Raw genomic sequence first — 16,499 nt, 5'->3', positions numbered from 1 at the left:
TGTGGTTTTCTTTGATAGTTTCTCTCTGGTGCAATGAGAAGCTTCTTTGATGGGGGATGAAAGTTAAATATACCAGGCCAAGAGGGTTTGTAAACCTTACTATGTTATAAGTTAAATATACCAGGCACAGAGGGTTTGTAAACCTTAATATGTTATAAGTTAAATATACCAGGCCAAGAGGGTTTGTAAACCTTAATATGTTATAAGTTAAATATACCAGGCACAGAGGGTTTGTAAACCTTAATATGTTATAAGTTAAATATACCAGGCCAAGAGGGTTTGTAAACCTTACTATGTTATAAGCCCATATCAGTGCCTCTTCAAGGACTGGTTCTGAAGTCAGATCCACAAAATTCCCAGGATCCTCACTAATAGTATCAGGATGTTTTAATCTAACTCTTGGTTTCCTTCTAGGTCTATGGATCTGGGTCTCAGACAAGGGCATTCCAGTATGTTAGGTAAGGTTCTTGTCATTATCCTTGGTTCTGAGTAGAAGGCAGCAGTAACAGTTCACTAAATATTGTACATGCTGGTTATTTCCACAGCCCATCTATGCATTAAGCTAATTTTAATATTTGATTGGGAGCTTCTTCTCTGTTTAGAAGTTAAAAGTTGATTTTCATCCACTATTTCTATGATTCCTGGCTAATCTTTTACTGCCACCTAGTGTTGCATAGATAAAAGTTATCTAGCACTGAGGGGATCTTGAATAATTAATGCTGCAGGCCAATTAGTCACCCATCAAACCTGCAGATTCAGATGTCCGACTAATTTTTGAAAACATGGCTCTTTATCATGGAGAGAATCTTTAAGAATATAGGGTGAGAATGTCTTAATGGTGATCCTGTGTTGAAACTGAGGCAGGCTCATGTTCCTTGATACTTTTGCTTGGTGATTTTTACTTTTGTCTTTGGAATTCTACCTAGAGTTTTGTTGGTCGACTCAGGCGGTAATTATAAGCAGTTACCACCCTGAAGTACCTTCTACGTATATATAGGTATTACAAATTCCATAGAAATTTCCCATATCCTTGGTCATTGTAAAACCTAGTTCTATATTTTAACACATGTACTTTTGCTCTTAAATGCAACTTCAAATGTATCTTGGCCAAGAAATGCCATCCCAGGTGTCTTAGAGCCTTCCAAGGGTACCATAGAGTAAGGTGTTAGCCATAGGGTGTGGGTCTGAGTAGCTTCCAGCCTCAGCCTGAGCTACCATATCTCATTAGATAAGGAGCTTAATAGAAGTCACTTAGAAAAATGGAAATCCGGCTTTATTTTTTTCTCAAAAGGTAAAATAACCAGAGTAGACTTTTCCCTGTAAGTATGTAAACTCTTAGATACAGAAGAGGCTGTTGATAAATGCATACCACAGTCAGTGTTTGTTTTCTGAAATGAAAAGTTAGCTGGTCATGTGTTGTGCAGGAGGTTAGTTTATTCCAAGAGACAGTTTCACAGGGAAAAATTGTTCATCCCTCCCTCAGGACAGTTTCTGTTTTAGAGTATAAAGCTTGGACTCTGTGATTGGAGAAATGTACTGGCGCTCATCTCTGTAGCTGTGTATTGAACCATCTCTTCATAATAATAATGTGTTTTCATCCCATCCCCCTTCACCCACCCCTCAGTCATGCACTTCCAAGGAGATCTTAATGTCTTCAAGTACAGAGATTCTACCTTGAACTATATAATCAGAGCCCCAGACTTTCTCATCTTCTGCCACCATAAGATTGGATGTAATACAAGGGACACTGGTTAGAAACCTGTATCCTGCCTGGTTTCAGGGGCATCTCATACAAAATTAACTAGCTTCAGATACGTCTGGTGGGGAAATAAAAGATAGATGATTAAAATACTTTAGGAATTCAGCAATGCGTGTGCTGTGTACCATCCCAGCTTGAACAAAACACATGGCACCAGGACTCTCCTGGCCAGAACTCACACAGTTAGTCGCTGTGACCTGAATGGTCACCTCCTATACCCACCTGATACCTTGGAAAGAGAATGTAAGTAGTTTCTCTGTTCATAGATGTGAACTCTTTCAGCAGAGCCTCTTTCAGCAATGCTGCCATTGTCTTGGTATCTGAGATCACTAGGATGTAGGCACATTGTGGGTCAGTTTCCTGATGTAAACTGTTTAGTAGAGGACTGACCAAAGTTTGGCTATTTTTAACATATCCCCTACTCTTTTAAGAAACTGATTTTTTTAACTTTACAGTAAAAGAGTACAGTGATCCAATCTGTAGTTACTGTCCTTGGTTAATTGTCCCCAGAGCCACAGTTGCCTCAACAGCACTACAGGGACCCAAGGCCTACGTGGTCATCTGCATTGACATCTGGCATGACATGTCTGATACTTTCATAGCTGGGTTGTGTCCTCATTCACATAACAAAGGCATGTTATATATTTCTTAAAAGTCACTTTGTCAAAATGACACTTTTAAAGAGCTTCAGGCTAAATGAGTATGACTTACACAATTTTGACTTTAAAAGTTGCCAACTTGTTACATACAAGGTGCATGGCCCTCCCTCCTCTCCCAAAGAGGATGACTGCTTAAGAAACAGCCATCTTCTAACACCACATGACCCTACCCTTTTAACATTAAGAGCCATTTCAGTTGCTATTGAATGGCAGCTTTTAATGTCTCCTTACAAACACACAGAAGAATGTGTTGTGGATTTAATGACTCCTGCCATGGTGATGAGGTGACTTTTTGCCAGTTTCTCTTTCAAAAAAAAAAAAATCACTAAAGGTCAATGGTGGTTTGCCTTTGCACATGATCTGTGAGAACAGAACATTAAGCATATTCATATAAGATTTCCATTGTTGAAAACTGAAAAGCAGAAATAACCTTACTAAGTGACACATGAAAAGAAAAAAAAAAGTTTTTTCCAATTAAAAGAAAAACAAAACAATCTTGGGTTTTCTTTTGGAAGCAAATCATGACCCATAGTGGTCTGCGCCTTGTAGTAAAGCTGGAGGAAGAGGGAGAGGTTTCCAAGTGGACTTCATTCAAAACCCTAGCTGCTGAACATGGGCATAGAACAAGCACTTACATTCCCAATGAGGTGTCATTTTTACGAAGTAACTTTTCTTTAACAGAGCTACACTTTAACGCTTCTGAAACTAAGAACCAAACCTTGGTAAGCTGAAGTTCGCTTACTTACCTTCACCTTCATGGCTCAGCTGATCACAATTCATCTGAAACATCCAGATGCCCCTGGCAGCTTCATAGGATGTGTTAAGGGGGGGCTTCTGGAGGCTGGGGGAGGGGGCAGCAGATTTTATTGATTTCAGTGCTCAGTTTGTTTAGCTGTCGCTGTGATTTGCCAGTATGGAGTTTGCATACTGAAGTCCATTCATTTCTATGGAGCTTATTTTATAAAACAATCGCAACTTTTGTTTTGGTCAACTAATGTGGGTTCACGTTAAACATGAGGTTTCATCAGAGACCCTGTGAAAGCCGTCTTGGAGGTATATATACCTACATTAACTTTTGTTGGTCACTAATTGTTTTCAGAAATGCACAGAAACGGTAGATTACCTATTACCATCCTCCCACTGTTTTCACTACTCAACCATAGCCACTAAAAGCAAATCCCAGTGTTACAGGACTCATTCCATCCATGAACATGCTAGCATTACAAGCACCATCTTGCAGGGTTTTATTTTCACATTCAGTTTTCCATTTGGGTTTTGTTTTTGTCTGGGAAGGGTTGGTACATGCCCTCAGCGTTGCTGCACTCTGGCAGGCAGTGCCTGACCTAACTCTCCTTTTTCCCCAGTGATCTGGTGAATGGCCTGGTAGCACTGATGAACAGCAATGTCAGCAGTCCCGTCAACCTTGTGAGTACCATTTTCCCTCTGCTTTGCAGTTGCCAGAGGGCCTATTGTGATGGGCTATTGTACATGACTAGCTTGTGTAGGGCATCTGCTAAGTACTCAAGTGAAACAAAGCTGAGTAAGAGACTGAGAGAAGATCATTGTGAGGCATTCATGAGCAGAGTAGGGAACTTCCTCTGCCTGAAGATCACACATGTAAGGTAGATGAGGCTTATGGCAAGAGTCCCTGTTCAGTCGTTTATGCCTGCACATTCTTTGTACATCGTGTTCTCTTATTCTTTTTAGGAAGCTTTTGTACAGTAATATTTAGGAACTGTATCTGTTTAGAAATCTGCCTTCCCTCAAATCACAAAATTGTCTGCCAGGAGCCTCCCAAAGCCCCTTCTCCATGTCTCCCTCCATCGCTTTGTTCTGCCACTTTGCCTTTCTTTGTGTCTACAGTTAAGCCTGGGCCTTCCTGAAACTTTGATTTCTTGGTCCATGATAGCCCTGGAAATTGGGAGCTGGGGAAATTTAGAATTCACAGTTGCCAGGCTTTTCCATGTCTGTGCTAGGGCAGTATACTTGAAGTAAGAGTAATAGGTTAGAGAAATGGTAGAGTACCTGCCTAGCATGGGCAAGGCCCTGTGTTCCATCTTCAGCACTGCAAAAATGAAAGCAGCAGCTGTTCGAAAGTGTGATGGCAAAAAGGTAGAACAGATCTTAACAACCTCCCCATCCCACCCAGTGAGCTGACATCATCAAGCTCATGGAGACTATTGCTGTGGCTCACCCAAAACACTGGTCTATGACAACATCCATTGCTGCAGGAGCTTTCTCTGTAGGATCATTAGTCCTGCACTGTGGAAGATGTTGGCACAGTTCTCACAGAGGAAGTATGCTGTCCTAGGAGAGCCAGCAAAGTGAAAACAGATATGCAAAGTAACACTAAAGTGAAAGAAAAGGTAGATTGAAGTTACTTGTATTAGAAGCTCACCCCATGTGTATGCTTCTTTTTAAAATGACCTTGTCGGGGGCTGGAGAGATGGCTCAGGGTTAAGAGCACTGACTGCTCTTCCAAAGGTCCTGAGTTCAAACCCCAGCAACCACATGGTGGCTCACAACCATCTGACACCCTCTTCTGGTGTGTCTGAAGACAGCTATAGTGTACTTACATATAACAATAAATAAAGAAGAAAAGAGAAATTCTCAACAGGAAAAGAACTTCTGGGGGAATCAGTATCCCAGACCTTAAGCAGTACTACAGAGCAATAGTGTTAAAACCTGCATGGTATTGGTACAGTGACAGGCAGGTAGATCAGTGGAATATAATTGAAGACCCAGAAATGAACCCACACACCTATGATCACTTGATCTTTGACAAAGGAGCTACAACCATCCAATGGAAAAAAGATATTCAACCAATGGTGCTGCTTCACCTGGTGGCTGGCACGCAGAAGAATGCAAATCGATCCATTCATATCCCCTTGTTCAAAGCTCAAGTCCAAGTGGATCAAGGACTGCTACATAAAACCAGATACACTGAAACTAATAGAAAAGAAACTGGTGAAGAGCCTTGAGCACATGGGCACAGGGGAAAATTTTGTGAACAGAACACCAATAGCTTATGCTCTAAGATCAAGAATTGACAAATGGGACCTCATAAAATTACAAAGTTTCTATAAGGCAAAGAACACTGTCAATAGGACAAAATGGCAACCAACAAATTGGGACAAGGTCTTTACCAACCTTTATATATATATCCAATATATATAAAGAACTCAAGAAGTTAGATTCCAGAAAGCCAAATAACCTTATTAAAAATGGGGCACAGATTTACCTGAGGAATATCAAATGACCGAGAAGCACCTAAAGAAGTGTTCAATATCCTTAGTCATCAGGGAAATGAAAATCAAAACAACCCTGAACTTTCACCTCACACCAGTCAGAATGGCTAAGATCAAAAACTCAGGAGACAGCAGCTGCTGGCAAGGATGTGGAGAAAGAGGAACACTCCTCCACTGCTGGTAGGATTGCAAGATGGTGCAACCACTTTGGAAATCAGTCTGGCGGTTCCTCAGAAAACTGAGCATGACACTTCCTGAGGACTCTGTTATACCACTCCTGGGCATATACCCAGAGGATTCTCCAGCATGTAATAAGGACACATGCTCCACTATGTTCATAGCAGCCCTATTTATAATAGCCAGAAACTGGAAAGAACCCAGATGTCCCTCAACGGAGGAATGGATACAGTATATTTACACAATGGAATACTACTCAGCTATTAAAAACAATGAATTCATGAAATTCTTAGGCAAATGGGTAGAAGTGGAAAATATCATCCTAAGTGAGGTAACCCAATCACAAAAGAATCATGGTATGCACTCACTGATAAGTGGATATTAGCCCAGAAGCTCAGAATACCCAAGACACAATTCACATATCAATGATGCCCAAGAAGGAGGAAGAACAAAGTATGGATATTCTGGTCCTTCCTAGAAGGGGGAGCAGAATACCCACAGAAGGAGATACAGAGACATAGAATGGAGTAGAGACTGAGGGAAAGACAATCCAGAGACTACCCTACCTAAGGATCCTTCCCATATACAGTTACAAAACCCAGACACTATTATTGATGCCCACAAGTACTTGCTGACTGGAGCCGGATATAGCTGTCACCTGGGAGGCTCTGCTAGTTCATGACAAATACAGAGGGGGACACTCTCAGCCAGCCATTGAACTGAGCACAGGGTCCCCTGGGGGGGGGGGGAGCTAGAGAAAGAATCCAACAAGCTGAAGGGGTTTGCAGTGCCATAGGAGGGACAATAATATGAGCCACCCAGTACTCCCAGAGCTCCCAGGGACAAAACCATCAACCAGAGAGTACACATGGTATAACCCATGGCTTTAGAAGCATAGGCAGTAGAGGATGGCCTTGTTGGACATCAAAGGAAGGAGAGGGCCCTGGTCCTGGAAAGGCTTGATGCGGCAGTGTGGGGGAGTACCAGGACAGGGAAGCAGGAGGGGGTTGACTGGAAAACAGGGGAAGGAGAGATGACTTTTGGGACTTTTTGGGGTGGGAGGGAACCTGGAAAGGGGAAACCATTTGAAATGTAAATAAAGAATATATCCAATTAAAAAACAAAAAGGAAAAGAGAAAAGAGAATCTATAAAAAAATAAAATGATCTTGTCTTACCTGAAGGCCCTTCTTCACAACAGATAGATGAAGGTAGTATATATATGTTTGTCTAAGGTAATATATGTTTGTACCTGGTCAGGATGAAAACCATCCCAGAATGTGCCAGTGTGACAAGAAGCTAGGGTGAAATTATATGGAGATAGGGTTGTCTGGGAGTTGATGGTTTATGTAGCAAATGTCTATGAAGTCATGTGTTCCAAGTAGGGAAGTTCTGCCATTGTCATGACATTTCTTTTTTAGGGAAATCCAGAAGAACACACAATCTTGGAATTTGCTCGATTAATTAAAAACCTTGTTGGTAAGTAGGCTACACCAATCTGAAAGAACTCATCTGTATTTACCCTTTGTTAGTAGCACCTTCCTTAGAAAGTAGAAGCTGATTAGTTGTATCTGAACATTAATTTTAATGAGGAACATTTCCAGTTCAGAGTTGGTTAGAGGGAGGATGAACTGAGATGGGTTTGACTCTCAGTTCTAGTTGTAGGTCTTGATGGACTGTGGGGCAGAGATTTCACCTCCAAGTGTGATAAACACTGCTTCCATTGAGACCAAATTTCAGGAGCATGGAGAGAGTGGCATTAGCTCTGGCCAGACTGGATTAGGCTGTGTGACAGTGGAACAGTGTTTTCATCAAGGAGCAGGATGTTCCTGGGTCGGGCCTGGCTCTTGGGTCGCAGATGCCAAGAAGATACTTCCTGACCTCATCCCCAGGCTTGCTGGAGCTCTGGGAAACCTGGTCTCCAATCCAGAAATTTGATTTCAGGAAATACCAGGCTGGCCTGGACCATTATATATGGTATTTCAGGCTGCTCTGACTTGACCCTGCTGTCCCCTTGGCTGAATGGGCTCTTTCTTCTTGGCTCAGGGCTTGGTCAGCAGCTGTGTACAGCTGTAATCCTGTTTCATGTTACAGTGGAGACTGAAGTCTTCTGCCACATAAGCATAACACTGTGTGGTTCCAGTAATCCCATTCAGCCTAACTTTCCAATTATACATTCCCACTGTTGAGGGAAGGTTTGCTCCACTCACCATGTGCCTCCAGTCGCCATGCCTTTGAAACCTGTACTGTCCAGATGGAAACCATGGGCCAGATGCTTTGGTATCATGGCACTGTGGGTGTGAACTCTAGCTTTTAGGATCAGAGTGTGTGCAATGATCCATATGCACTTCAGGGTTTAGAAAACCCTGATCTCTAAACTAAGGAGGACCTAGGATTTCCATCTTGCTGCATTGTGACTCTGTGTGTGTGACTGTGCTGTATAACTTACCCAGGCCTACCTGGTGGTCACTTAGTGGCTCTCTTTTGTGGTTTCAGGGGTCTAGTCTCCCCACCCCAGGGTGCTAAGCCAGGATTTTCTCTACTCCGTGTACTTTATACAGCAGCAGAGCTCTGACCTCTCTGTGTCAGCAGAGCTGGTAACTCATGTGACATGAGTTGGTTCTGTGCTTGCTCTGGCTAGAGCATTGATGGCCAGGTTTTCATGGGCTCCAAGTTACCATCTATATGCTGTGGATTAAGAACAGTATAAGCCACCTAATCTCCATGAAAGAGGATTCCTAGATCTTGGACACCCAAGTGTGGCCCATTTGGAAAATCCACCTCCAAGATGTCTCCAACCCACATTTATATATTTGTGTTTATGGGATTGTTTCCCATAGGCACATCTGCAACTGTTACCTGAGGGTGGAGGTTTGTCATTGGCACAGCCCTTTGTGCTCTCTGAGGAGACTCTTGTGGGGTGAGAAGCAAGCCTGGTACCTACATGTGATTGCTTAGTAGTACCTATGCAAGCATACTCCTAGGTCCGTGAGGACTGTCCTATGTGGCTTTGTGAGAGCCATAGTCCCTGCTTACAGGTAAGATGATCTTCCCTGCCAAAGGTGGTAAACATTGCCACCTAGATGCACTTGGCCTTACTTTTTTTTTTTTTTTTTTGACTTTCTATTTTTTTTCTTTTTCAATAACTCAGGTAGTGGAAGTAAAATTCAGTTTCTCTCTGAAGCCCAGGATGACCCACAGAAAAGAAAACCAGACATCAAAAAAGCAAAACTGATGCTGGGGTGGGAACCAGTGGTAAGTTTGAAGGAGGTCCACTGCCTCCGGAGAAAGGCATTCACCTCCCTTGGCCTTCTCCTAAGCTTTGGCCCTTGTTGGGAGGTTTCCTGTGAAGTAGGTAGAGTTTGAACCATCCAGGCAAGTACAAGGTTTTCTCCATAGGCCATTCAGTGCTGTGTGATCGTGTTGGTGAAAATGGTTTGGGCCTCTGTGTGACTGCTGTAAATAAACACATTGTTCTTTTTTTTTATTCTATTGCTGTGATAAAACACTCTGACCAAAAGAACCTTGTGAAGGAAAAGGGAAATTATTTGGCTTACACTTCCAGGTCATAGTTTATCACTGAAGGAAGTCAGAACAGGGACCTGGAAATAGGCACCGTGGAAGATGCTGCTCATTCGCTCACTGGTTCATACTCAGCTAGTTTTCTGTCCATCTCATGACGGCCCACCAAGGAAACAGTGCTCTCCGCAAGTAGGCTGGACTGTCCTATATCAGTTAAGACAATCAAGATAGTATCTCACAGACATGGCTGCAGATCAACCTGATAAAGACAGCTGCTGTATTGAGACTCTTGTACAGGTAGTCCTAGTTGGTCAAGTTGAAAGTTACTGTTAACTATGGAATACATCAATATCCAAAGGCAGTTGTTGTTTTTCTCGTTGTAACAAAATACCTTAGAGAAACAACTTAAAAGGGAGAAAAGGTTATTTTGGTTCCCAGTGTCAAAGGGTTTCAGTCCACCATGGCAGGGAAGGCATGGCAGCCAGAGCTGCAGTCTGTGGCAGTTTCTTCTCACATTGAACAATAGGAAACAAGGAACCATGGGTAAATGCAACCTACAAAGGTCCCACTGCCTTGGAAAAAGGATCAAGAACTGGGTGACATTTCAAATTCAGAAGGTAACAGCAGCATGACTGCAGGGCACTAGTGTCCGGAGATGGATTTCATGTAAACAAAGGTGGTCTAGTCATAAAGTCCCCATTCTGATGGATCTCCAACTGGAAAGTGTGAAGACTGAAAGACATGGAAGAAGGTGGACTTCCACACCTTCCTAGGACTCCTATACTGCTAGGTTTTCCATAGTCTGACCTACTAGACCAGCAGTTCCCAATCTGTGGGTCTAGATCCCTCGGGGGGGGGGGGGGTGTCATATATCAGATATTTACATTACAACAGTAGAAAAATTATAGTTACAAAGTAACAATGTAATTTTATAGTTGGGGGTCACCACAACATGAGGAACTGTATTAAATTGTTACAACATTAGGTCACTGTATTAGACACTGAAATCTATCCAGCTCTCTCCCCCTCACTGCTAGGCTGCATTCATATTTTGAAGCTCCAGTCCTCCATCTGTTAGTGAAGAGTTCCTCCCTGTCCTTGAACACCCATCTCCCTGGCTGAATGTGTCTGTCCTTTATAAGTCTATCTTCTTTGAAAATTTCCCTGGCCAACCAGGTTGCAGGAGCAAGATGCATCTTTTCATCAGCAGTGTCTGGCTGTTGGCTCTTTGCTGAGCCCCTCTAGGAGAGAGATTTTTTTGTGGGCAAGCATGTAGCCTCATTTGGCAGCTAATTCCAACAGCTGTCAGTCACAGAAGCAGAGACATAATATGGAGGATAAACATAGGGTAGATGGGCTGTCATTATATGAGTATTGGAGGACTCATCAGGGGCAGACTATTGCACAGAGCTCCACTTACCATAATAGTAAATGCGAGAAGGTAGTCAAGGAATGTCAGACTCTGTTGGGATGTTAGATGTAGAGTTTAACTCTTGTGCTGGTATATGATACCTTCAGTCTGAGATCTGCAAAGGACAGAAAATTGGTAAGTGAAATAAAACTGAGACTTTCAGTTCAGACTTCAAATCTCGTAGTTCCATCTGAACAAAGCAAAGCACAGAAGCAGAGGTAGGTCCTGGTTCTTTAGTTTTCTGTTTTTATTCATTTATTTTATGTTTGTAAATGTTTTGCCTGCCACATGCATACAGTTCCCACAGAAGCCAGAAGAGGGCATTGTTGTATTCTTTGCTACCGCAGTTACAGATGGCTATGAGCCACTGTAGGTGCTGGGAACCAAATGCAGGTTCTCTGCAAGAGCCTCAGCAGCTGAGCCATCGCTGGTCTCTAGCCTCAAGGTCTCTAATTCTGTGAAGGAATTTATCATCTGACCTATTTTTAGCAAAGCTGAAAATAAAATGTTTTTTGGAAAATATTCTATGTATATTTACTAAATAAATGCTCTTGGTTTTGGTGATATATATATAGCCAGGATATGTCTTTAGAACTTGTATTTTATCTGAAAGACATGGAGATATAGAATATGAGACATTTGCTGTTGAATTCTTTGTAGTAAGAGTCTTAATTGATAGGAAATATATTAGAGTCTCATCCAAAGACACATGCTCGTCTCAACGAGCATGCGTGTGAGTGCTGGCAGCTTACTGAGGAGGCCTCGTAACCGGGCGGAAAGGGGTGTTTATGGGATTATGGGCTGCTGATATTTGGTGGTCCTGAGCATTTCCATATACCTGTTGACCATTTCTGTGCCTTCCCTTGAAAAATGCTTATTTACAATGAATTTTAAAGAATCTGAAGACAAGACAGCAACAGTGTACTCACATAAATAAAATAAATAAATCTAAAAAAAAAAAAAAGAGGAAAGAAAAAATGCTTATTTACACCTATTGGATTTTTTTTTGAATTGGGGTTCTTATATATTCTTACTTTTAACCCCTTACCAGAAACATAGTTGACAAGTATTTTCTTTCATTTTGTAGGTTATACTATTTACTTTACTAAGAGAAGCTTTTTAGTTTGATTAATTTGTCTTATTATGTTTCCTCTGTTTATAGGGTCTCCTGTAGGGAGTATATAGCAAAATGCCCATACTTAAAGCCATACTATGATGCGTTTTGATATATTTCGACACCTATAAAACTATCATCACAATGAAGGTAGACAGATAGACAATACCAGCAAATTCACTCTAGTTCTTGGCAGTGCCTCCCTCCACTGCTTTTTCTTTAGCCTTTAACTCAGTAGCTAATTGACTTCTGTTTCCTGTCTCCAGGTCATGGTTAAGATTGCTTTAAGTGTCATGTTTCATGGGTCCTTCTCTACCTATGCTGTTGGTACAAGTTCAGGTGTGTCATTGCGGAGGCCCAATGAAGCAAGTGAGAACAGCCTCCTCAGCATCTTCCTTGAAGGATTTCCTCCAAAAAGTGGACCTACATATGTTTCAGAAATAGTCTTTACAGATAACTGTAGTAGGCATGCCTTCAAGAGAAGACTCGGCAACCTTGAGGGCTTGAGGTCCCTGCCAGGGTGTCACTTGCTAAATTGCAGTATGTATTATAAAAGCAGCTGTAAAGAACTCTAGGCATCTCTGAATTGGCCTTGATGCACTTCTGCCCAGAGTGAGGCTTTTGGTGCCCTCATGGAGCAGGAAACTGACTGCAGTCTCTCCTCCCTAGGGCATTCTACTGTTGGCTGCAAAGAAGTCTGTCTGTTAATGGTACCTTGTTCCTTTTTCTCACTCCAACAGGTCCCATTGGAGGAAGGATTGAACAAAGCCATCCACTACTTCCGGAAGGAACTAGAGTACCAGGCTAATAACCAGTACATCCCTAAACCCAAGCCCGCCAGAGTGAAGAAGGGCCGGACGCGCCACAGCTGAGTTAGCCTTAGGATATGAGACTCTGTTTTACCCTTATGAGGTGGACTTTTGTAGGGTATTTTTTTTTTAAAGACTTAAACAGGTGTCATGAAGAACAAACTGGAATTTTATTCTGAAGCTTGCTTTAAAGACATTGATGTGCCTAAAAGCTCCCTTGAAATCTGCAGACTTTGCCTTGCACTTTTTAAATCTGTCTTTTTTATGTACAACAGCCTAGATGCATCTCTGCTATTTTCAGGTTTTTTATCTTGCTGTTAGAGTGTTTGCTGTAACTGTCATTGACAGTTTTATTTACTGGTTTCTTTGTGAAGCTGAAAAGAAACATTAAATGGGGTGGAAATGCCAATTTTATTTATAAAAGTGGGTACTTATAAATGAGACGTTACACTATGCATAAAGAATAAAAATTCTAGAGGTATCATCAGGTGAGTGGTGCACCAGTGTTTATTTGGGAACACATGAAAGAACTCTGTTGAAAAGCTTTGTATTTCTTTTTTAATTCAGAATTTTCTGAAGGTCTAGTTTTCAGTTGCAAATTTGATTTTGAAACATCCCTGTTGGTTCTTGATCAAAGATATTTGAAATCACTACTGTGTTGTGCTGCATATTGGGGTAGGGGGACAGTGTTAACATATACTGGGTTAACCATGGTTAAATATGCTATTTTAATAAAATATTGAAAGTCACCAGTCAGGAGTTTTGAGCTACAAAGATTAACTTTCTGCTTTACATCAGATGTTGCGTTGCTGGGAATAATACTTGATATCTTAGTTTGAGGAAATTCTGAGAACATCCAGGTTTATACCATATTTAACTTGATGTGTGACTGTTAGAACCATCTCTGTGCTACATGGGCTGAATCTATGCATATGATATACACGTGTATATGTCTCTATCTGAAATGCTTAAAACCAGCTGTTTCAAATTTCAGGATTTATTTTGTTTAACTTGGGAATATTTTCCTGATTGAGCATCCTCAATCCCAAAGCTGAAGTGTTCTGAAGTCTCAGATCCTAGTGTCTCTTCAGCACTGACGATTTGGGTATTGGGGCCCAAATCAACGGTGGTGTGAAGTTTTCAGAACTCAGCCTGGGTTAAGATAAGTTTTGTGTCCTATAGCAGCACAAACCAGGCGGAACAAAAACTTCCATTTTTCTGGTGTGGAATTCAAGCAAGTTTTGCTGAGTGAAATGAAAACCTTGGGAGTTTTTATTTTCATTAAAAACTTTCTCAAGGTTTGTGCTAGGATTTTATTTTGCACCTTAAAAAATGGAAGGAAAACACAATGCACAAAAAAGCTGCCTATCTCAAACCAGATTGGTCCTACATGGTAGCAGCAGAAACCCAAACATGCCAAGGGATAAAGGTGTGGACCAGGTGATAGAAGTGACTGGGAACAGGAGCCCATGGGATATGTGAGCTTGGTCTATTCTTCAAAACCATGTTTGTTTTTTGGTTTTTGTTTTTGTTTTTAATGAAAGGGTCTAGAATTCAGCCAAAGATGCTCTGACTCTGTCATGCTAAATTTACCAGAAGGTTCTGGAGCTGGGGCAAAGATTGAACATGATATAAGAAAGAAGAATCAAGAGTAACCTACATAAACAGACACACTTGCTAAGCACTTGCTTGGGCACTAACTACACCCCCAGCCACTTTCTCTTAGGCCCATCATTTTGGTCTGAATTAAGTGATACATCGTTTACAGAGATGGGGTGAGCAAGGAGAAGCTTGCTTGGAAATTAGTAATGCTAAATTTGGACAAAAGAAGGTGGACAGAAATAGCTCAAAGCTTTATGAAAAAATATGGAAAGACCCCAGAATTCCCTTAGCTTATTACACACTAATATATGGAATTCTTTCATAAGATTCACTCTTCTGGTATCCATAGAGTATTTTCATAGTAGTAGAAGAGAAACAGATGTGTATAATGTCCTCTAAGAAAGTAATGCATTGTAGAAAACACTGAGTTTAATCAAGCATGATAGGATCTTAGGCAGAGGGAAATGAAGTTGAGGGGGGATAGGTGATGGCTGCTGTGGTCCAACAGGGACTACATGTAGATAACCACTCTTCGGTGCAGTAGTAGCATGAAAGATGAGGTGTCGGTGTAAATTGATGAAGGCAGAGGAGACCTTTTCTCTAGGAGTTCAGTGACCCTTGCTTGCCACTTGCACTGCTACTCTGAGAAGGTACCACCTGTGAACCAGAAAGTGACCCTTACCAGACTTCAAAATTTGTCAGCACTTTGATCTTAGACTTTGTAGATCGCAGAACTATACGCAATGAATTCCTACTGTTTATTAACTACTTAATCTATAATTTTTTTAAATAGCAATTGAAAGTTGCATTTTGGAAGTGATCTTCTTTGGGATGTCAGTGTTGTTGCTTATAAGCGGAGAGACTGCTACAGTTTGGGTTCCAACAAGGTACAAACCACAATCCAAGTGCACTGGACTGCAGCTGTAGAACTGAATACTGAGCCTAGCCTTTTAGTCAGGTAGAACCTCATGGCATTATCTTTGATTATGACCCTGGTAGTCCTCAGTCATGTGACCTTGAGAGAAGCTGGGGTGAGTCCTATATTGCTGTCAAGTTTTGTTAGTAAGACCGTAGGGAATTTGGAGGTTCTTTAGTGATTCTTCAGAAACAAGAATTCTGAGTTAACTTTGCCATGTGCCTGTCAAAATAATTTGCTTAGTTGACCTGGCCCTTCTTAGTGGTTGATTAGTACCTTTGATAGGGTGTAATTCTGTAATTCTGAATTTGGTACAACAGTATTTGGAGGCAAACAAGACTTTTCTGATTTCATCACCAGGGTTAGCCCATATCTTGTTTGCTTTTTACTTACCATGAGAGAGATGGGGCCATTTTCATCTACATCTACATTGCAGGAAGGAAAATATAGATTTTCATCAGGAAACTTGAGTTGCGGAGTGGGTGGAGCCAGAATGGAGCTTGAAGGTTCACATGATGACACCCAGTTCCATTTCTTGTGGTACTGAGAGGGTAAAAACTTAATCCTAAGATGGCCCTCCATGGAGGTGTCATGGTGGTAGCCGTTAGGTCAGTCATCAGAGTGCAGCCCCTGTGCGTGAATTCCAGTGTATGTTCCCTGACTCCGTCATGGGAAAACATGGACCACTGCACTGAAAAGCTGGCATCACATATGACTGCTGGAATGGGTCCAAATAACCCTCTTTCCTTTAAAAGGTACTATAGTGTTTTACAGCATGAAACATCAATAAAGAAAAGTGTTTTGGTATAGTAACCAAAAACTCATACAGACTTCAAAGTTTTTAAAAATCTGTTTGGATATTTGTTGGATTCTGAAATTTTGATTTATGTACATTGGTTTGAAGTTAAACTAATGTGATCTAAAGACCCAAGATTAAGAATCCAAATATCTGACTTAACACCATTTACTAAGTTTAAAATGCAAGGAAGGAAATGTTAAGAGAACAAGGTTAATACATGCTTCTTATACTTCAGCTAAGTACAATAAAATCTTTTGGACATTGAATTCAAGTATAAGACTGAATGTGAATAGAAATGGTAGCCTGCCCAGGCACCTCGGAATCTGGGGAACGTTGCACTGCTAGAGGCTATATTGCACTGTCCCAAATTCATATGTTGTGATCTAAGTTGTCCCTCCATTCCAGGACTCCAGAATTTAGAGGTATATTCTGTAAAGTTAAGTTGTGATAAGATCTTCAAAATGGATCCTAATGTAGTGTGACTG

At 41.4% G+C, this 16,499-nt stretch overlaps 1 protein-coding gene across 7 annotated transcripts in view; it reads left to right on the top strand.

The window, feature by feature from the left end:
• Nucleotides 1-13,446, top strand: part of Uxs1 (UDP-glucuronate decarboxylase 1) — an 89,157-nt gene extending 75,711 nt beyond the window's left edge. For 5 of the 7 annotated variants that reach the window (XM_052193293.1, XM_052193288.1, XM_052193287.1 and 2 more), the window contains 5 exons: nucleotides 415-458; nucleotides 3,783-3,843; nucleotides 7,263-7,320; nucleotides 8,993-9,096; nucleotides 12,629-13,446. In XM_052193293.1, the coding sequence (XP_052049253.1) occupies nucleotides 415-458; nucleotides 3,783-3,843; nucleotides 7,263-7,320; nucleotides 8,993-9,096; nucleotides 12,629-12,760 (399 nt within the window). In that variant the 3' untranslated portion in view covers nucleotides 12,761-13,446. The remainder of the gene's footprint in view (nucleotides 1-414; nucleotides 459-3,782; nucleotides 3,844-7,262; nucleotides 7,321-8,992; nucleotides 9,097-12,628) is intronic. The other 2 variants (XM_052193291.1, XM_052193290.1) reach the window with 1 other exon arrangement.
• Nucleotides 13,447-16,499: the final 3,053 nt, after the last annotated feature.

The sequence above is a fragment of the Apodemus sylvaticus genome, chromosome 9 (genome assembly GCF_947179515.1).
Source record: "Apodemus sylvaticus chromosome 9, mApoSyl1.1, whole genome shotgun sequence".
Lineage (NCBI taxonomy): Eukaryota > Metazoa > Chordata > Mammalia > Rodentia > Muridae > Apodemus > Apodemus sylvaticus.
The sequence above is the reverse complement of the archived record's forward strand: the minus strand, read 5'-3'. Positions and strand labels throughout refer to the sequence as shown.